The sequence below is a fragment of the Castor canadensis genome, chromosome 1 (assembly GCF_047511655.1).
Source record: "Castor canadensis chromosome 1, mCasCan1.hap1v2, whole genome shotgun sequence".
Taxonomy (NCBI): Eukaryota; Metazoa; Chordata; class Mammalia; order Rodentia; family Castoridae; genus Castor; species Castor canadensis.
Window position 1 is genome coordinate 189,838,068 of NC_133386.1, and position 23,047 is coordinate 189,861,114.

The 23,047-nt window shown below is 35.1% G+C and overlaps 1 protein-coding gene and 1 pseudogene across 1 annotated transcript; one reads left to right on the top strand and one right to left on the bottom strand.

Moving 5' to 3' along the window:
- Positions 1-5,077: 5,077 nt before the first annotated feature.
- Positions 5,078-5,986, bottom strand: LOC109676219 (olfactory receptor 4C16-like). The gene has a single exon (XM_020152703.2). It carries the CDS (start codon positions 5,984-5,986, stop codon positions 5,078-5,080), a length of 909 nt encoding a protein of 302 aa, XP_020008292.2.
- Positions 5,987-19,085: 13,099 nt separating this feature from the next.
- On the top strand, positions 19,086-21,445 carry LOC141416697 (ADP-ribosylation factor-like protein 5A pseudogene; annotated as a pseudogene).
- Positions 21,446-23,047: the final 1,602 nt, after the last annotated feature.

Consider the following 23,047-nt stretch of genomic DNA (forward strand, 5'->3'; position numbering starts at 1 on the left):
GAGTTTCATTGTCTAAATTGTTTCATCTCCTCTATTTTTCTCCTTTCTACCTTAGTAGCTTTCTTATGGTGGTTTCAACAGATTTAAAAATTCTATATTCATTTTTATATAGAACATGTACCAATCATATCCACCTTCTCACCTTCCTTCTTTTACCCTCTTGTATGTGACCTCCCCTTAGAGTGACCTGTTTTACAAAATATTGCTGCATTTTTATTAATGTTGTATTCCACAAATGAGAGAAAACATGCTACTTCTGGCCTTTGAATCTGTCTAACTTTACTTAAGGTGATGTTCTACAGTTCCATCTACTTACCTGCAAATCACAAAATCTCATTCTTTGTGACTGAATAAAATTCTATTTTATGTAAATACCACATTTCTTAATTCATTCATGAGTGCCAGGGCATCTTGGCTGTTTCCACAGAATAACTATTGTGAATATTCCTCCAGTAAACATGGGTGAGCAAATACATTTTTTATAACCTGACTTACATTCTTTAGATGTATCCTTAGGAGTGGTACTGCTGGATCATATGACAGTTCTAGTTTTAGATTTTTGAGGAGCCTCCATACTCTTTTCCATAGTGGTTATGCTAATTTACATTCCTACTTACAGAGTATGAAGGTTCCTTTGCCCCCACATCCTCACCAACATTTGTTGCTGTTTGTGTTCTTAATGATAGCCATTCTAACAAGAGTGAGGGGCAATCTTCATGTGGTTTTTATTTCCTTTCCCTTTACTGTCACGGATGTTGAACATTTCTTCATGTATTTTTTGGCCATTTGGACTTCTTCCTTTGAAAAATCTCTGTTTAGTTTGTTGCCTCATTGGATGATTGATTTTTGGAGAGTTTAATTTTCTGAGCTCCCTGCATATTCTGGTTATTAATACCTCATCAGATTTATAGCTGCCAAAATCTACTCCCATTCTATGGGCAGTCCCTTCAATTTGATGACCATTTCTTTTGTTGTACAGAAGCTTTTAATTTCATGTAGTCCAATTTGTCAATCCTTTTGGCGAGTTGCTGAGCCATTTGAGTTCTATTTAGGAAGTCAGGACCTATTCCTATTAATTCCATTGAATTCCTTACTCTGTCCTACACTAGCTCAAGCTTCCAGTTCTGATATTAAGGTCCTTAATCCACTTTTCAGTTGATTATTATGCAGGGTGAAAGACATGGATCTTGTTTCAGTTTTCTGCATGCTGATATCCAATTTTCCCTACATTTATTGAATAGACTTTCTTTTCTTCATGGTATGTTTTGGTGCCTTTGTCAAAAATCAGATGGCATAGCTACAAAGTTGTAATTTCTATTTTGTATGGTCCTGTCTACAATATTTTTATTGTCATAGTTTTTACTCTTTCTTCTTTCTTTCTCCACATAATTTTGGCTGTATATTTTCTTTTCCTTCTTCCTGCTCATTCCGCTCTTCTGTTTACCTTAGCCTTCCTTCTTTCCATTATCATTTCACTTGATATTTTGCACTACTCACTAGTATTACATTTCCTCCTATCTTCTTTTCATCACTGTCCATATTAGCCAGCAATTCTTAGTTCATGAAAAACTATCTTTGCACCTTGTTGCCTGAAGTTTACTGGAGATTTAATAGTGATCGCTCTTAATTAGTGGTTATTGTATTGAATAGTATTGTGTCAATCAACCCAAATGACTTTTTCTCCCTGAGTGCAGCAGGGGCTCAGACCAGTGTATTGAGCACAGTGAACAACTGTTTGACTCTAACTTTAACTTTCTCCAGGGGTGAAAAACAACACCAAGAATTGACACCACTTAATTTTGCCTCAACATTGGGAATACTTCAACTGCTAGAACATGGGAGATTAGAACCTTCAACCAAATACTTGTGCAACCGTGGATGAGTCTCAATGCAAAAAACACAAGAAATATGAAGGCACATGACTCTTAAAATGTCAATAATACCACAATAAAGAATCCAATACTATGAAGTATTATTATAAAATTAGTTATCAATAGATGACAACTAACCTTTGGAAGATAAAGAAAAATGAAAAATTTGGCCAACTATAGGTTTTTAAATTTGCAAGTTAAAGTGAGAACTGAATTGTTAAGGAAAGTAGATCATGAAACTAAACTTATATACAAGACATCCCTCTTTCCTTATAGGTGGGATTCACTGGTCCTGCCATCTCAAATGAAAGCTTAACTTATCAATTTATATTTAAAGCTGAGAAATAAAACTATTATTTGGAATCTCCAATTTGTGATATGAGTTAATGTATTTCCATGTTTATTTTATGTGCCATCAAGTCATATATTGATAATATATTACTTCTCACACTATATTCATACTGTCAAGGAATTGATAAGTTGTAGCATGTGATGGATGCTGACCATGTGGGAGCTGTGAGAGAAATTTTCACTTAACCCTTGGAAATACTGTAGTACATTTCTGCACTGTCCTCTGTGGTAATGCCAGATATCCTTTAGCCAAATTTCCCATATGAGTAAGCCTAAAATATTTCACAAGATAGTGCAGAAGAGGGGTCATCTGGTTATGTGGAAAATAGTTTGGGGAAATAAAATAATTGGTTCATAATTCAATGTGTTTCACTGTAAGTTATCCATACTGGATGCTCTTAAGTTTTCAGCATCTATGGATTCTTTCAGTTGAGCTAGTTTGATGTTTTCCCCTGTCTCTGCTCAGATGGCTACAATCCCATCCCCGTAAGTACAGTATGCAAAACCCTCCCTGTTTCCAAGTATGTGTGGAAAATCTTTGTGGTAAATCCTCTCTCAGTCTTATCTCACTGTCAAAGGACATATAATTTTGTATTTTATGACAATTTTGACCAACAATTTAGAAAGCAGAAGAAATATACTTTATGATTAGCTTTTCAAGCTTAACAGAAATTCTAAATTTTGCATTTATTCTAATTTGATAGATTTACTACTTTTTTCATAGTTCAATGACACAAGAAGAAAATAAAAATATATAATGAAATGTGTGTTGACTTGTTTTCATGAAAGTACAAACTATCACATGCACATATTTTAAAAACTCAAACAGTTCAAAAATGTACAAAGTAAAAAATAATGTAGTAATATTCCATCCCCTTTTAAAGAAATAAATGCCTTTCATGATTACTTAGGAATTTTTTCTATTAAAATAATTTTATGCCTATATCTGCATATAATCTCTATTTTATAGGGTACCTATATTCACAGGAAGAAATGGTATAAATATTGTTGCACAATTTTCTCATTTACAGAAAAACTAGCCTGTCTCTTATCACTTAGAAATGAAACTTCACGGTCAGGTCATATTGGACCTGAATGCTCTCACCACAGCAGATATAATGGAGATCATGCTGGAAATTTGTTATTTCTCACAGAAGGATAAAGCAAGTGGCAATGTGAGAAAATGAGGTGAATGTGGGAGGATCCTGTGTTTGCACTGTATCATGTGGTGAAAAGATTGAGAGACTGTAACTGAGAATCCATTTATATTATGACAAGTCATTGTTTCTGAGACAGTCCTGAGGAAGCACTCAGAATAAAGATAATTTCCTTATCTTTGTAGCGATTTGAAGACATATCATCCTCTTTACCTCCCATACTAGATTTCTCTCAGCTTTATCCAGCAGTTTAGGTGGTCTTAAACCACAAGAGTTCAACTTATTAATTGTTTTGTTTTTACTGGGCTACTCTTGCTACAATTGTCTTTACACATATTGTGTATAAGGGCTTAAATGTAATTCACTAAATTCTGTGTTATGAAATAATCTATGTCTTTATTGACAATAGCAATCCTCACTAATCACAATAATTAGAATCAAGGACCCAATGGACAGAAACCCTTTGTTCCTTTTGGTTCACTTGTATAAGGAGGACAATATGTTGGTTCCTACTTTGTCCCAGGCAGATATGTTCTCCTCCCCAGAAATCAGGACCTGCATGCTTTGTGAAGTTAAAGACTGTAGAAGTATATTGCTGAGACTGGTAATAATAGGGGACATTCCAATTTGAGCCCTTGAATCTCAGAACGATGTATGTTACCCAAATGGTGAACCCCATGTCATATATCAAATAGAGTTTCAGTGCTCCATGAATATACTGAATTCTGAGGAGAGCATCCCAGTCTTCACAGACCTGAATTCTAGCTGCTCGATTAATGCAGCTTTTAAAAGGTATTTATCCTATCAGGGTGGCAACTTGTGTGACAGGTTACCTGATATGATTGGTGAATTATGAGCCTTCATTTCCAGCCCAAATGAATGTCTCTACCTTAACTGTAGGCATATATGCTTGTAATAAAACTTTGTGATTCAAGATAAACCTTACACTCCCATAATATAACAAAGGATCAAATTAGGAGCAAAATGTAAATTTTATTTGAAAAATGATTATATAACTGCAACCCAAACTTTGAGATCAGAGCCTTCTTAAGACGAAAAACTCTTAGAGGGTGAATTTTCTCTCCATGTTTCCTAACTGTTCTAGAAAGATTTGGGTAAAATATTAAGTTTTCATAGTATTAGTCAAAACTGGAAATAAGATGGTCTAAAGTATGTATCCTGTCCCTTACAATAGGAAGCGTCTACAATTATTTGAATCTGGTTCTTTCTTCTGAAGAACAGTTAAGTTGATCATAAGATGTGATGTATCAAAGTGTCTAATAAATGAAATTGTTTGGAAGAGGGAAAATATGACGACGTCTGGGTCTAAGTTGTGGGTAGGTAGATGGGGAACTATTAGAAGAAAAATCCCAAAGTCAACATGTAGAAGGCAAGAAAGATCACAGACCAAAATCATACATGACACTAGGTAGGCTAGAGAGGCTAAGACAGAGCAGTGAACGTTAAAGGAAACAGGCCTAACACACTTGTTTGTACCTCATTCTGTCTCTCAGCGTAAAATTGACACAACATCAGTGAGTTTATTCTTGAAGGAAGTAGAAATTCTTTGACCCTAAGATATTGTTACCTTTAAGCAAATAACTTAATGATAATATTCTCTATTGACTTCTTATAGGTAAATTCAAACTTTGAAAAAGAATGTAAGACCTTCATTCATGTTATTTCATCTGAGATCAATTACCTTCTCCACAATTTCTTCATGGCATTTCTCACTTCTGAATTCCTCAGAGTATAAATCAGAGGGTTGAGCAAAGGTGTTCCAAGTGTATAAAACACAGCTATTAACTTATCCATGGGGAAGGTGGTTGCAGGACGGGTGTATATAAATATGCAAGGTCCGAAGAAGAAGATGACCACGATGATGTGGGAGATGCATGTGGAGAGGGCTTTTCTCTTCCCTTCAGCACTGTGGTTTCGCAGGGAATGCAGGATAATAGCATAGGAGATCATCAGCATGACAAAACTCACTGTACAAATGGCCCCACTATTTGACACAAGCAGGAGATTGACCACATAAGTGTCTGAGCAGGCAAGATTCAACAGGGGCTGCAAGTCACAGAAATAGTGATCAATCACATTGGGACCACAGAAAGGCAAACTCAGTGCCAGAAAAATTTGAGTTAAAGAATGCACACAGGATCCCACCCAGGCCATGGCCACCAACACACCACAGAACTGGTGACTCATGATGGTCATGTAGTGCAGGGGCTTACAGATGGCCACATAGCGGTCAGCAGCCATGAGGATAAGGATGAAGATCTCCAGGCAGCCAAAGAAATGGACTGTGAAGACTTGGATTATGCACTCACTGAAAGAAATAGTGGCCTTCTTCAAAAAGGCATCCACAATCATTCTAGGTGCTATAGAAGTAGAGAAGCAGGTATCAGATAAGGATAAATGGAAAAGGAAGAAGTACATTGGACTCCCAAGGGCCTTGCTGGTCTTGATGGTAGTAATAATCAGCACATTCCCCAACAACATTCCCAAATAGAAAAGCAAAACCACAACAACCACTATTTTCTTCCTAAATGGGTCCTGTGTTAACCCAAGTAGAATGAACTCAGTCACATTATTATTTAGTTTCATGGTTACATGAATGAGAAAGGGCAAGTGCAAAACAGTTTATCTGCAAAAACAAAGGAAATAATTCATGCTATGCTATGCAGTGTTATTAAATATGTTAAGAAAAATGAATATTTCTCATTAAGGACATTCTGTCTGTGGTTTCTCAGTAAGTCACTTCAACAATTGTTCCTCAATTTTAATGATCAATTTGTTGGTTATCATGAGTCTCAAATAAGCTTATGAATGTGATTCTTCCCCATAACATTCTTCAAATACAAACCCTTTTTAGCTTTGGCATGATTCATTTTAACTCTACCAATTAAATGAATGTAAAATTAAAATGTTAATGTTGACATTTGTCATTTTCCACAAACATTAAAGCCCTTGTTTCAAAGACATATCACTTAATATTTAGGATATATTGGACTGCCTTGGAATTTCACACAACTACCACACATAAATTCCATCTATCGTATTTTATATATATTACAAACCATTATGCATATTAATACAAATATATTGTTTATAAATACATGACATCTGTACTTTGAAAAGTTCCTCTGAGATATTTCAGCTTGAAAAGGGGAAAAAATACAAATAGCCTCCAAATAATCTGCTGCTCCCTTGAGGCACCCTTAAGATATTTAGTATTGAAATATACAAATTAACTGAGATGAATGTTATTCAGTAGCTAGTAATATTTTAAATATTCCCATTTCTAATTTTCTTGATTTTATTAAGAGTATTTCTTAGACCAGTCAGAATCAGTTGACTACATTTAATTAAAAGATAATGGGGGTATTATTACTCAGTTGCTCATGTTTTCATAATAAAGGTTTATTTTATATGACATAAAAGTGTTGTGGTTTTGTGAGAAGTCACCAGGCAAGTGATATAGGATCAGATCATGGTAGTAATCCCTGGCTGAGTTTTATAACCTAAATATATGAAAGCCACATGATTTTGAGACAGAGTAGAAGTTCAGAAGAGGAAAGGAGATAAGGTTTTAGAGAAGAGAGATACCAGGTAGTCAATAAATAACTTTTTCATTCAATTTATTTTTGTTCTATAAAAAATGATTATTCAGTTTTTAAATGTCACTTCTTTTGGTTAACTATTTTCATATTATTTTACAATAATGTTACCATAGTATTCATTTTCAAGAACAAATTTTTCTCCAGAAACTTCTTGTCAATATGAGGCTTGAAACTACAACTACACCAGCAAATATACAAACTGCTGTATTATTTATTTCAATACAATATAGAGTACATACTTAGTCCATTATGTTCTTCCCCAATCCCATCTACACTTTTAGTAGCTTGTGTTGAAAATTGTGAGCTGGCCAAAGAATAGGAAAACATAGGAAATGATAGATAAAATGAACCCCCAAATTTCCCTTATATTATGTATTTCTTCCTCTCTCTTAGCAAATTTTATTCTCTTCAATGGACTAGAATTATACCTTGCTTTCTTCCAAAGTGAATATACTTCTAGGAAAACATCTGGCAAAATTATCCCCTTTAGACACTGTTATCTTTGCAAGGATCTCAAACTAGAATGCTTCTGAGTTGATGTCTTAATCACTAGAATAAACTCACCCTTTCCTTTTCACATTGGAAAGAGAAATCTAACATGAAATATCTGTCCTTGAAAATGTGATAGGCCTGGGAGGGCATGATAATGGAAAAGATCCTTTTACTTTCAATTGCTCATATTTTTAGCCACTCTTTGGTTTGGAAGTTATCAACCACATTCAGTTTCAATTACTAGAACAAGCTTATTTTTCTCATGTGTAAGGACACATAATTTTACATGAATTAAGAATTACATATACATATGATTTAATTAATTTGGTAAGGGATTTTGGTCTTGGTCAAATATATAATGACGAGTTTTAGTCAACAGCCACCATCTTCTCTGGAATTCTTTTTATTTCTAGCTACTCCAACAATCTTGAATCTTCAAGACACAATTGCAGAGAAACCTCCTCCCAGAAGCCTTAAATGATCACCTTTCAATGAGGAAAATGTGTGTGCTTCTCTCTAAAGATATTTCTCATATTTTTGTTATACTGTTGCATATAATGTTGCATATAATTACTTAAATGCAATTATGAATATGTTTCTTTTAACTTCCTTCCTAGAAAAGAATTTTGGAAATGTAGATGTTATCAGAATAATATTACTGCACCAAATGCTATGTCTTCTATACTTAGGTGTTTAGCAAGAATTATAAAATTAGACATTCTTTCTTCAGTGTAAAATTGATACATATTTATCTGATAATTTCAGTATTCTAATTATAAAACATATTCACATCACTAATTTACTGAAAGCTTCTATGTATTGTGAATGACAGACAAATATTATCCTAATTTAAAAACAAAAAAAGGTCTGAGAGACAAAAAAAAACTTGACAACTCGTCTCCATGACCTCATGTAGAAGAAGTGATCTGTACTGCTTTACACTGGCATGAAAGACAGTGGGAGTCAAATGGCTGCAAAATAATCACCTTAAGAATCTGCTGTTGTTGTAGTACATGGATCAATAATCCATAAGGGATGCGGGCAAAAGCCTTGACATTTTTCATATCCTTCAGCTAATCCATGGTTTGGCTGAGTTTTTCCAGATTCATAAGAATTTTCATCAGGCTGCCAAAGAAATCAGAAACAAAAATAGTTTTCAATAGTCTGAGGCAAACACCACCAATGATAGAGGACGTATTTTGTGTCTATGCTTCTAATAAGAAAAAACAATTTTAGGATGGCTATGGTGGTCAAAACAGACAATATTTTGTGTTGGAGGAAACAGAGAAAAGATGAAATGAAAGCACACAGAAGGTAGGGATTGATGACAGTGGAAATCTAGTCAGATGACTCCTTCCATGCTTCTACATCATACTGTACTGGACCACTGAGAAGCTTCACTGCTTCTTAGGACTCTGTCTTAAATATCTCACACTTCCCTAATTCAGTTACTCTAGACTTCTATATTTGAGAAAATCTCTACACTCTATTTCTATGTAGCATGTATTGTTTTCTGTAGAAAGAAAAATAGGTTGCTCCATACAACCTCTGCTCCAAAGCATAAGTTAATGTGTAACATAATCTACTCACCTTGAGCTCCTCACTGTAATTGCATACCGTAACTCCTGCTATCTTGCCAAGAGTGGATCTAAGAAGCTGCCTGGCCTAAAGGTTGGAGTTCTTCACCTAATTCAATTCAAGTACCAGTGTTCTGAGTTAGTTGCTTTAACTTCCTGAAATTCATATGCATATAAAGAGAGAGACGGAGAGGAAGAGAGAGAGAGAGAGGGAGAGAAGCACTACTACTGTAGTTTGAACTCAGGGCTTTGCTCTTGTATGGCAGAGGCTCTACTGCTTGAGACATATCTTTAGTCCTTTCTGCTCTATTTATTTTGGAGATAGGGTCTTGCTTTCATTCTAGGCTGGCCTAAACCATGACCCTTCTATTTTACTTGTCCCATCATCTCTGGCATGACAGACATGCCACAACACACATATTTTTTCCATTGAGATGGGATCTCACAAACTACTGTACCCCTGGCTGACCTCAAACCATGATCCTTCCAATCTCAGCATCTCAAATAACTCAGATTACAGATATGAGCCATCAGTGCCCAGAAAAATTAATGTTTAATTAACCCTCTTTCCAAATACTACTAAGCAAAAAAGAGAAGCACTGTGGAAGGGTAAAGGTAGATAACATTATAAGTTGAAAGAGGTTGAGCAAGAACAAATGCTAAGGGAAAGAAACATTTTTACCAAAATTATTTTCAGAATTGTCCATACAATGTATGTAGCATATTTTCTTTCACCATATATAATATACATGTATTATTTTACATATGTATATGTATGTAAATTTAGAAATATATTTACATAAAGTACTATTTTATGCTTTTCTTATAAGGTATAAATATATTATATTTAGCTTTCTCATATACATATCTGCTGTTAGCATTTCTGAGAACTAGTTAGTCAGGTTTTCAAACTAAATCTCAGATATGGATCAATTACAAAATTGTATCATAATGATACCATTTATTTATTTTTCTTTATTGTTGTGATTGGTGGGGGTATATATGGCATTTACACAGGCTATTCCAACATATCAAATATACCATGCATGTATTCACTCCCTCAACCATTCTCTTTTACTCCTCTCTCCATTTAAGTAACATGCAAGGAGTAAAAAAGATTTGAGAATTATTCAACACTCCGACATCTCAAGAAATTGTGATAAAATGTGACATACGGAATGCAAATCTCCCTTCACACAAAACAATGATGACTTTCTACATCCCCAGTGCTTACTAAAAGTGTGACTTAATTTCAAAAGATGGACAGTTTCCTGATGTTTATTTATCATTAAATTTAATTTCTTCATGAACATTTAAACTTTTAGAAACATTGAGTAATTGATTCTTTCCTGTGGATATATTATATGATGTGGTAATCATATAGTTACAGGAAATAGAAATTTGTTAAAAAATATTGGAAAAATCTGTAAGAATGACTTTGTGAGCTAAAGATGCAGATCTGTCACTTACCAGTTAGAGGAATCTCTAAATTAGTATAATTTGTCCATCCCTTTTCTAGTGCACCCTTTCCATAGAATACCAAGGGGAAAATTCTTTCTGCTTTCTAGAGGGAATTATTATCACATAATGATGTAAAATAAAAGTTTACTTTTATTCCCTAAATTTATTCTTATATTTTGAATAAAATACACGTTGAATATTACAAAAACTAACTTTTGATTTTCCCATTCAGCTGTAAAAGTAGCTTATACTTAACATACTTTGAACCAGGGTTTAGTGATGTTAAGTACATCATGCACATGCAAGATCCTGGGAAAAATGCTAATGGTTGGTGGAGAGGGTGGTAGACACAGGAGGAAAATAGTGTCATTGATGAAAAATGAAATGGCTTATGCTGGAAGAGTTCTATTCTCTCTGTATTAGGAAAACAGATTTTCTAGTTTCTGTAATATACTTGTAAGTACCTATCAGGAGGGAAGGAGATGTGGTGTCCTGGAATCAGATTGTATTCTCTGTGCTACACACATGTCCTTCTAAGTACATGTAGTAAAAAACAATATTATTATTTTTGCTTTTTGTGTGTGATGTAGTATGGAATGCAGTATCAACCAGGAAGATGCATTTAATTCAATCTTTGAAAAACTCCTGGTGTTATAGTCAAAAGATATTTAAATACTTTCACAGGTACATCTTGCTGGTTCGTGATGACTTAAGGAGACTTTTAAGCTATCTCAGTGGGAGATAACAATTTACAACTAGTAGGAGTCCCATTTCTTTTTGGATGACTGAAAGCCAATTTTCCTTTAGGAAACCACAACTTGTTCATATTTAGTACTTAAGGTTTGAGTAGTATTAGCTTCCAAAGATGGGAATATGACTCTTAGCAGTCAATCGGAAAACATCTCCCTGAGGCTGTAATGATCAGGTCAGGAATCTAGTAGCAAGTGAGAAACAAATTTAATACTTAGGTTTGTTATTGAAAAAAACTCATCCTTTTTCTTCCTGTAACAGAGTAACTTAGAAAACAGACTTGAGCTTGATTCTCCTACAGTCTTACAATGTGTGGATAGAAGCTGATATGAAATGAACCAATACAAAAGAAAGCAGAGCAAAGAAACTAGCAGAAAAAAAGTAGCATCAACCCTAAACATTAAAATATTGTACATAGTTAAATCTACTGTTTGTTGTTTTCCTAATATACTCTACCAAATCTGAAAAGTAACCACCAATATCCCAATTTGTAGTATATAATTACCTTGCTTCTAAAAATAAGTAATTGTCATCATGTACAAGTATATATTATATGTATTATATATACATATGCTAACATATATATATAGTTTTAATTGGTTTTCAATGTTAAGTAATTTACTGTACCTCATGCAGGATTATAGGAATTTATTTTTCATTCCATATTAATGAACTAAGATTTTATTGTTGTTTAATTTATTTGTCTTATTCGTAGAGACAGGGTCTCAATATGTACTACACACAACAGTTAAGCTCACAATCTTTAACCTTGGCTTCCAGGTTGTTGGAAATAACTAAGATTTGTATTAATTTTTGAATATGGTTGTGGAATAATTTTAGTTATGCTTGCTTTATTATGCATTCATTTCAGAATCTGTACATCTATTTTCCTCTGAATTGAATACTTGACTATTATGAACATGCGCTCATAATTTTCAAACATGTCTTCTAGGAATATAATTGACATGCTGTAGAATGTGCCAAAATATTCATTTTTCTAGGACAACACCATACATTTATGAAAGAAGTCCAGAAAGTATAAACTATACAGTGATTAAAAAGAACACTGGAAAATTTATGAACCAAGTAATAGGTTCCACTCTAGAGAAAAGGGTCAATTTAAAGAATGTTCAATTTTGTTTTTGTTGTTTTTGTTAAGTATATGAATAAATTTGTAAGACGTAAAATCTTGGGCCTATATTTTTAATATCAATGTAAATGTCAATTCATTTGCATCATATATAGAAGAAAAAATTTTGAGCACTAGAAAAGATTGATGTCTTTGAATGAAATGGTTTTCTTGAAGTTTGTATAAGGACTTACTTATACTTATTGGTATAAATAATACCAAAATATATGCTAAAAGGAGTTAATTTGAAGGATATGATTTAACATCTATTAAGAAGAAGAATATGAATAAAAATTTTCTTTTACTCCTACATATTTACATTAATTTAAGATGCCTTGCACCAATTATTGGGAGCTTAACATTGACATGCCTTAGAATAACATATAGAATGTTAAGTTTTTTCTTTCCTGGAAGTTGACCTGGGATGATAAGTCTAGCAAAATGAAATAAAATATCCTTTTTGAAAATAAATCATAATGAAATGTATTGTCTTTTCTTTCTTAGCGATTTGTTACATAATTCAAAAATGGGTTAACCTCTAGAATCTCAAGTCTTATATGGACCTGTTACTTCCTAATGGAAGGTTCTCAATGCACATATTTTTCCCATAAGGAATTTCTCAAAGTGAAGAATTCAAAAAGACAGCCTGAACAAAGGTTTATCTTCATCATAGTTCATAATTTTAAACTTCAAAATGACTAATTTCCTGAGATGTACAGATTTTTAGACACATGCCAAGTGTTTCTCTATGGTGCAATTTTGTGGGACCACAAGCTGTACTGAGATGATGACAATGCAGTAGTTTTTAGATCTGCCCTAAGCACAGATCCCTTGGAATTCCAGTTCCTGTCTCTGTCTCCTGACCAGGGATGGGGAAAGCACATTCCTAGAGGTGGATAGAAAAAAATGGTCAATATCTCTTTCCAACATGGTCCCTTGGTCTCAAAGGTGATGCAATGCTTTAATTATTCAGAATGTTGCCAAAAACAATCCACACTAAGGGGCGCTGTTGATTATAAACTCCCTAGTGATAACTTCTAACAAGCAACAGTTTTTGGCAAGAAGCTTCAGAGCTGAATCCTACTATTGACCTACTGAAAGTGGCTTTGAATACAGGTCCCTAAATTCCTTCCACCTGATAAAACATCCTATATACTTCTTGTATCAGTGAACTTGCTTTGTTTTTATGCTTCCAATGATTTGCCCAATCAAGAATGGTCACTAATACCTCTTTCCTTTATTCTCATCCATAAATTCATGACAACATTTTCAAGAACATCCTCCTGAGATGATTTTTCTTTCCTTCCTCTCACTGACAGCAGAGGCACAGGTCCATCCTCACTGAAGAATGCATATCCCTGGGAATTTTCCAGTACGTACATGGTATCTGTATTTTTGACATGCATATGTTAATGGCACTGGCAGTCTGTTATCAGAAGATCCTGGTTTTTGTGCTTCAAATGGAAAAACTCAAGCAGAGCACTGGATGGGGTAAGGTAAGATAGCTTTATTGAGAAAAAGGAGTGACCTATACTGCAAGGTGAGGAAAGAAAAGAAGAAAGGCTGGGGTCTCCTTGGTATGTCATTTTTATACCACATTGAAGTTGGAGATGGAGAGACCTCCACCTCGCTCCTCTCACCTATGGACTAGGGTGAGGAGCCTTGAGCCAAGAGGGGGAGCTGTCCCAGACTATCCCCAACAAAGCCTGCTTCAAATAGATAATTGTTTTTCAGATTTGAGTGTTTGGTGAAAGCTTTTGAGTAAGGATGATCTGAAGTTCAACTTCAGCTTTCATATTCAACCAATTTACTAGGTAAGACTTCAGCATTTGACAAGATGTAAAGCCTGTGAGTTCTGATATTTCTGCACTTCAGTTTGGATACCAGCATATCCAATCTACATAATGGTACTTTCATAACTAGCCATAGAAATTATATTCATTGTAAATATATGAACATTCCATTACAAATATTGATGAACATGGAGAGAACATCTCATCTGTTTTATTTTTATCACTTTTGTCTTCTTACAGATATTAAATTCTAAACATATTGATGCTCTTATCATACAAGAAGATATAATGGTAACCTTTACTCCATAATGCAAATACAGGCAGGATAGCCATCCTCTGTCCAATGATTTCATGCCAAACCCCTTATCTCAGCCCAATTCCCCTGTCCTATGCAGTTGTAAACTACTTTTTAATTGTAAGTCCTTTACAATTGGGCCAGTGTAGAGGGTCCTTTCCTTCACAGGCCAGAGAACTGGCTCTTGAGGCAGTTGATTGATTAGTGAGCCAAAGCCCGTATATAAAGCAGGATTTATTAGGTAGAAAGTAAAGGCTACAACTAGAGCAGTGAAGCAGAGCCCGGAAATTGGTAGCTCGCTGCTCAGGGGAAGGCTGGGCTTTTATGGACATTTTTGTATGATTGGGAATTAGGAAATTAATCTCTCCTTTCAACCAACACATTTATCAGGAGAAATACCCAGAAACTGGAGAACAAGAACTACATCATCCACAGACTTAGGTTTCTGCTTCCATTGTGACTTTCAGATTGTAGGATTCAGTCCTAATCTGGGAGGGAGGATTTATAACAACCATGGCCATCACTTCTAGACTCCTCAGTTCTTGAACTTGTCTGCATGGTATTGTTGGGTCTGGAGACCTAAAGCAGATGGGTGAGTATCCCATCCCCCATGGAGAGCACTATGATTCCTGCATCCTGAGAAGAAGTTATAAATCTTCATTCCTGCATCCTGAAGAGGAGTTACAGGGTCTAATAGATGTGCCACATGGCTGATGAGCAAAATGCTGTCAAGATTGTTCCCTCCTCCAACACACAGGGAGGTAAACTTCTGAACAGAATCCAAAAGCATAGTTACATGCCTCCAGATATTGCAACCTGTTTGTACTTGAAGCCAAACAGGACTGAGAACAACAAGCCTATATCCTCTGAATCACACTGTTTCCACAGACTCCTCCCGACACTACTGGGAAGGAAATGCTGAGCAGGCATGAAAAGAGCAGGCAGAGCATCTCTGTCCCTCAATTCTCCCTGAGAGTGAAAAGCTCAATGCTCTGCTAACTGTCTCCACTTGCTGAGACATACATAGAAACTTCTAGTTTTGGGAACTTTCTGTCTCTGGGTGCACAAACAGCAGGGCTTATGGAGCAAGTGTTAACATCCATTATGCACACATTATGAAGCTCCCTACAACCAACAATGAACCCTAGTATAAAAAGAAGGGAAGTCCTACAGGGAAAGCAGCTCAGAAGTGGACAACTGACCTCTCTACAAGACATTGCATGTAGTTTTTCTTGATCTCAGATGTTCTGGGGATCAGTTCCAGTACCTTGAGCCTATGACTGAATACTCAGATACTGAGTCATGTATTCCTAGTCCAGTGACTAAGAAATAGCAGCTCAACCCTGACATTACACCATCTTGTCTGAGAATTGACAAAACTTAACTGAAGGTCTACAGGTAAATGAAACTTCCAGTCAGCAATTTGACCTCAGATATACAAATCCTAATGCAGGGACACAAGAAATATGAAAAATAATATAACATCACTTCTCTAAAACTCAACAACTCTGTAGTAATGAGTGAAATGGATTCAATCTCAGGGAAAGAATTTAAAAAAAACATGATTGTAAGAATGTTCAATGAAATTAAAGAATAGAAAAACGCATGATGAATTTTAAGAGCACTCTAATAAAGAGCTGAATAATTTAAAGAAGATAATGAAGAACATGAGATAGGAATTCAGTAATGATATATCAATTTTGAAAAAAATCAAACCAAAATTCTGGAAAAGAACAATAAGTTAAATAAAAGAACTCACTTGAAATTCTGTCCCATAGACTAGACAAAATTGAATATATGGCATCAAGGACTGAAGACAAAGAAGATGTCTTAGAATATTCTAGTAAAGACAAAGAAAAAAATGAAGAAGTACTTATGGAACATGAAAGACTTCTGCAACAACATTAAAAGACCAAATATATAAATCATGTGTATAGAAGAAAGAGAAGATGTGCAAGCTAAAATCATAGATAAAATTCCAACAAAAATAATAGCAGAAAAGTTCCAAAATCTTAATAAAGAGATGGTCATTAACATTCAGAAAGCTCTTAGAATTCAAAGCACACAAGATCAGAAAAAAAAAAAAAACCTTCTCTGGGCATATTATAATTAAAACATTAGGCATACAGAACATGCAGAGAATATTGAAAGCTACATCAGAGAAATGCTGTTACCTATAAAGAATTAGAATATTAGAATAACAGCAGCTTTCTCAACAGAAAGTTGAAAACACAAGAGAAGAATGGAATGATTTAATTTGAACTGTAAATAAAAGTAACTGCCAACATTGAAGCAAAGAGTTGGTTGTTTGAAAAGATAAGCAAGAAAAAGAAATGAAAGGGGCACAAATAGAAAAATAAGTCAAATTATCCCTATTTGAAGACAACATGTTCCTATTTATAAAAGACCCTAAAGACTGCACTTATAAATATTTAGACCTGATAAACATTTTGGTGAACTAGCAGGACGCAAATGAAAATTTAAAAAAATCATTAACTTTCCTCTATGCCAATAACTAACAGAATGAGAACACACCAGAGAAACAATCACAGTCTTAACATCTCATAAAATTAAATATCAGGGATAAAACTGAGGGGAAATACACCTCTATAATGAAAACTTAAAACTTTGAAATGAGAAATTGAAGACAGATGACACTAGAAGTCAGAAAGACTTCAAATGTGCAGGGATCAGCAGAATTAATATAGTGAAAATGACTATAAAAATAAAATAATGGATTCAATGCAATTCCCATTAAAATCCCAATGTAAATTTTTACAGAAATATAAAAATTATTATTAAAAATAATATGAAAGTGCAAAATAACCTAAATGGCTAAGCAATCATGAACAAAAAGATTAATGCTAACTTCAAATTACACTACGGAACTCAGGTACAGTATTAGCATGGTTCGGGCACAGAAACTGATGCATAGACCAAAAAAATAGAATAGAAGATCCAGAAATAAACTCAGACAGAAATAGTCATCTGATTTTTGATAAATGCTCTAAAAATATACATTGGAGAAAAGATATTATATTCATCAAATGGCTTTTGGATATCTGGATCTCTACATGTAGAAGAATGGAATGAGAGGCCTATCTCACACTCTTTACAAAAATTAATTTAAATTGGATAGATGATTTTAGTATAAGACATAAAACTTTGCAACTACCTGATAAAAATACGTGAATATATAGGCACAGGAAACAACATTCTTGAAAATATTTTAATTGCTTGAAATTAAGAGCAGCAATTCATAAATGAGATTGCAGCAAATGAAAAAGTTTAAATACAGCAAAAGACACAATTGCCAAACTCTATAAAAACCTACAAAATGTGAGAAAAATATTTTCAAGTATTCATTAGACAAAGTAGTAATATCCATAGTGTATAAAGAGATTTAAAATTAAACAAAAAGAACAGTCTAATTAATAGATGATTTGAAGTATTCAAAAGACACAGTACATAGATTCAAGATGGGAACTGGAACACAGAAGCAGATTACGGCGCTCCATGGGTGAGGGACCTTGAAGAGACGCTGGAGACACACTTGGCTGAGGTAAAGCACCAGGGAGAGCTGAAACTTAGGCACCCTGAACCCTAACGTGTGGAAGGCTTCTCCATGCCACAATTTACTGAAAGAACAGCCAAGTCTCTACCAGCTGGACCTCCACCCTGTGGGCCTGCCAGCTGACGCAAGCCAGGCCACTGCCTCACCAGGATCTTACCCCATAGGCCCGCCAAGCCACTGCCCCACAGACCGGCTGGGCCACAGCTCCACCAGGCCTCCATCCTACAGGTCCACCGGGCCTCCATCCCACATGCCCTCTGGGCTGCTACCATGCAGGCCTGCCAGACTGCTGTCCATTGGTCCACCAGTCCACCACCCCACCAGACCACCATCCACTGGCCCACTGGGCTGGCACCCACCCTCTGTCCCTCTTGGTCCATCAGGCCTCCAACACGTAGACCCAGTGGGCCACCACCCAACAGGCCTGACAGGCCACCACCCACCCGCTGCCTGTCACAGGAGGGCTCAAACATCACCACATGCCTGCTCCAAACCTGCCTAGGAGACACAAACAGGACTGAATGCTAAAGGAGTAACACCAGAACAACTAAGACTACAATTCTACTGTTCCTGAATTAATGTAATAAATAAATAAGAAAAAGGGATGATTTCCATGAGTGAACTCTGAGTTAGTATAATTGTTTCTGTTTCACATCTTGTGCACTTGTCTGATTATCAGTTTATATCTATGATGATTGGCTTAAAAACTTAATGGCTTTAGCAATGTTCCTATTAGAGATTTGCCTACGTGAAGGTCCCTGGATTCCAGAGAATTGACTTATGCTCCATCTGGCCAATTCTGGGTGACTCTAAGTACTAGGCACTTAGAGTATCAGTGTTTTCTATCTCCATGGCATGCAGCAGACTCATAAGGAAACACATCAGAAAAAAAGATTCACCCCAGGAAGAGACAATGTGATGGATTAGAGATACCCACCATTTTCCTGCATCTCAACAAATCTGAAATAGTACCTCAGATATGTGATACAAGGAGAAACAGAAGGCTTAGAACATGAGGTGAGGAAAATGTAAAGTGAAGATAGTTAGAGACCAAGAGAAATTGAGAAATATTGAACTTTAGATCTATAAAAGAAACAAAAATATCTAATGTACAACACTAACCAAACCAGAAGATGGGGAGAATTCCACCCACAGGGCAACAAGCAAAAGAAATGAAGAAAAGGACCCCAAAGGCACACATAAAATGACACTCTGAAAAAACTATTATAGATAGATAGATAATCATAGTATATATAAATACATATATATGTATATATATTGTTTTGTTTCACATTTTGTGCATTTGTCTGATTATCAGTTTATATCAATGATGATTGACTTAAAAATTTAATGGCTCTAGCAATATTCTTATTCAAGATTTGCCTACATGAAGGCCATTGGACTTCAGAAAAATGACTTATGCTTCATCTGGCCAATTCTGGGTGACTCTGAAGCCAACTCTCCCACTTCCTGGATTCCACAACCATAGTCAAGTTTTACACTCTCCACACAAGTACATACATATTTGTATTATGAAGTAGCAGGATACAAATGAATATTAAAATATCAATAACTTTTCTTTATGTAAGAACTTGCAAATGCCACAATGTGCCTCACACAATACAACAACAAAAAAAGAAATACTAACATGGGAAATATGCATACTGCATAGCAAGCAGCCACCACAGATGGGTCTTACTGTGCCAGTTCACTAACTCATCAACACCATGGAAGAGAATCTACATAAGGAGTATCTTCAATAGAAGCCTCTCAACAGGTAAGAGAAGACAACTCTTCTCTTTTATAATTTATATGCCCAGTCACCAAAGGCCTCCCCAAGTAAACTATTTTAGCAAATGACCAACCAAGAATAATTATGACCCCTGAAAATTGTCAATGACATGAACTCAGACCCAAAGATACAAAATGACTTGGGTGAAGACTGCAGTCAATGAGCATGGCATTGCCCAATTACCAAAGTAATCACCCAGCATACTTGTGTGGAGAGTGTAAAACTTGTTAAAGGCAAACCTGGAGCTACCCCTCACCCTGAGAACCTTCCAAGTATGTTCTGGTTAAAAGAGCAAACTTTGTGGTTTGTGTCCTGTCCCATCCCATGCCTGGTATCATTGCCCCATGATCTTGGGAGAGAAGTACAACCCATACCCTAGCACCCCATACCCCCATAGCTACTGCCGCAATTCTGAAGCCAACTTTCCCATTTCCTGGATTCCAAGACCATAGTCAACCTGGTACTCAGGCTACACTCAAGGAGACTTGCAGGGAAGCTCAGGCATCAAGGAGAACCAGTCACAAACACATTGCAGAAGCAACAGGTAGATTCAGAACATCAGAGACTGAAGGATAACATCTGACACTGATGTAGCTCAAAGTCTACAAACCGTCCTGCACAGCAAAGGAGAAATATTCATCTTTATTTTTTTCTATTTAAAATTTTTTCCTGATTACTCTGTCTTTCTCTGCAATAATTATACTTTGTCAACCACACTATTTTCTTCTCATTCCTTGAGTCCATATACTTACTCTCCTTTTTCCTGTCTTCTTCAATTTTCCCTTTCCTAGCTAATCTTTTATCACTGAACTTTCAATACCTATAATTTTAATACTATTATGCTCTTAGTTAATCATATAAAATATTCTTTCTTTATTCCATAACCTTACTGTAGTTTACCTGCTAGTTCCTACTTTTTACTACATTTAAATATCCATTTATGAGTGGCCTGTGAGGCTCCTCACAGACACCATGGTGATGTCCATGAACCAGGTGAGTGTTGCTGGGGCTTGGCAGGGGTCATGGCCAGGCAGAGGCAGAGTCCCCAGCACTCCGCTCAAGAAGGCCAATTCTATTCACTAGGATATGGAGCCCAATCAAAGTTGTCATTGTTGGGTTGAATAATGCAGGGACAACTATCATCCTTTGCCAATTTTTTGTAATTGAAGTTGTACATACATCTTCTACAATAGGAAGTAGGAGGGCCAGTGATTAATAAAACATGTTTCCTAATGCTCAATATTGGTGGTCAAGAATCAATCTGTTCTTTCTGAAACACTTACTATTCTAACACAGTTTGTAAAACTTGCCTTGAAGAGTATAGATAGAAAGATAATTTCTATAACTAGAGAAGAACTCTAAAAATATTAGCTCCCAAGGACCTAAGGAAAGCTGAATTGCTGATTTTTGCTAATAAAGAGGATGTTAAATAATGCACGACTAGAACAGAAATCTCCAGGTTTTTTAAGCTAACTGATACTAAAGATCACTAGTGGCATATCCGGACAGGCTGTGCTCTTACTGGAGAAAGAATATACCAGAGACTTGAATGGATGATGTCATGAGTTAATATTAGGTGATATCTACTGACCTCTTCTCATAGACATTGTATAAATGAAACAGTGCTAGACTTTACCTGAAAGTTGCAAAAATTAATTATTTAAATATATTTACATAAACTAAGCTTTTTCTATGAGAAGAAAAATTAAGATTACTATTTGAAAACAAAGATGAAGTTTGACCTTACAATTTGCTTTTCATTAGCTCCTTCGAAAGTATGATATCAAAGTTGCAACTGACATTTTTCTCATATTGAATCCGCTCTGGACATTGGATAGCCTGTGGTAAGCACAAAGGCAGAGGAAGACGTTTTTAATTTGAGATCTTTATTATCAGTATGACCCTCCCTCGTTGAATGTTGTTCTCTTCTTGTTCCCTTAAATCAAAATGCAGATCATCACAGATATTTTTTCTAATTTTTTAAATGTTATATTACTTATGAAAGTACTTTGTTTAAGGTTGTGTATGTATTGTGAATATGCATCACATTCAGGTTAATGATGTTGATATATGTTCTAAAGAAAAGCAAATAACACAAAAATTAATGCTATTCTTAGTTATTACCCTAATGGGATAAGAACTGGCATTGGTGTTAGATGCCATTTTGTACCTTACCCTATGTTCTCTATATTGTATTAATGGGGTCCCCACCCCACAAATCATTGAGCTGCTCTTGAAAGAAAGAAAGAGGACAAAGCTTGACATTGTATACCTGTGTTTTATTGATCAGTGACATACCTGGAAATGTGAAACCCGAATGTATGCAGTATTAATCATATTCTTAGCTATTTTACTGCTAATAAGCAGAATTTAAATTGAGTAAGTATCAGATTGTTCTTTTGACTGACCTTTATGCCTTCTAAATAACTGAATAAATTAATTATTTGATCATAAATTGTGATTAAAACTATCAAGTGATTTCTTCTTAACTGAAAAAATTTAAATTATTGTCTTTATTATTGCTCTCATTATCTTTTTTTTCTGAGTGTGAGTGAAATAGTTACCCAGCCCAACAGGTGTGCAAATTACAACAGGATAATACAAATATATGAAAAAGCAATGCAATACAACACCTCAGAAAGCTCATAACTCCTCAAGATACAGAAACTGCCAAAATACCAGAAAAATAATTCAAAAAATGTATTTTAAAACATAACCAATGTCCTCAAAGAAGATCAAAATTAAGTAATTTAGTAAGGAAATTAATTCAAGACTTAGAAAAGAAAGTAAGCACTATGGATGAGAAAGTCAGTGATAATATTGAGATTCTGGGAAAAAAAAGAAACAGAAATGTTCGAAATTAAAAGTACAAAAAAATAAAACACACATTGAAAATAATCACCAAATACTAACCCAAGAACAAGAAAAAAAATCATACATTGAATACAAGGTCACAGAAAAGTCATATTTAAACAGCAATAAATAAAATAAAAAGGCTTAACACCATAGGCAAAAACTTTGGGACAGAATCAAGAGACAAAAATTAAGAAATATGGGGTACTAAAGGGGGATGAGACAAAAACCTGTTCAATGAAATTTTAGCAGAAAATTTCCTAAAACTATGAAAATGTTGGGACAGGAGGCATTTAGAATCCAAAATAGATTGGAACAGAATAGAAACT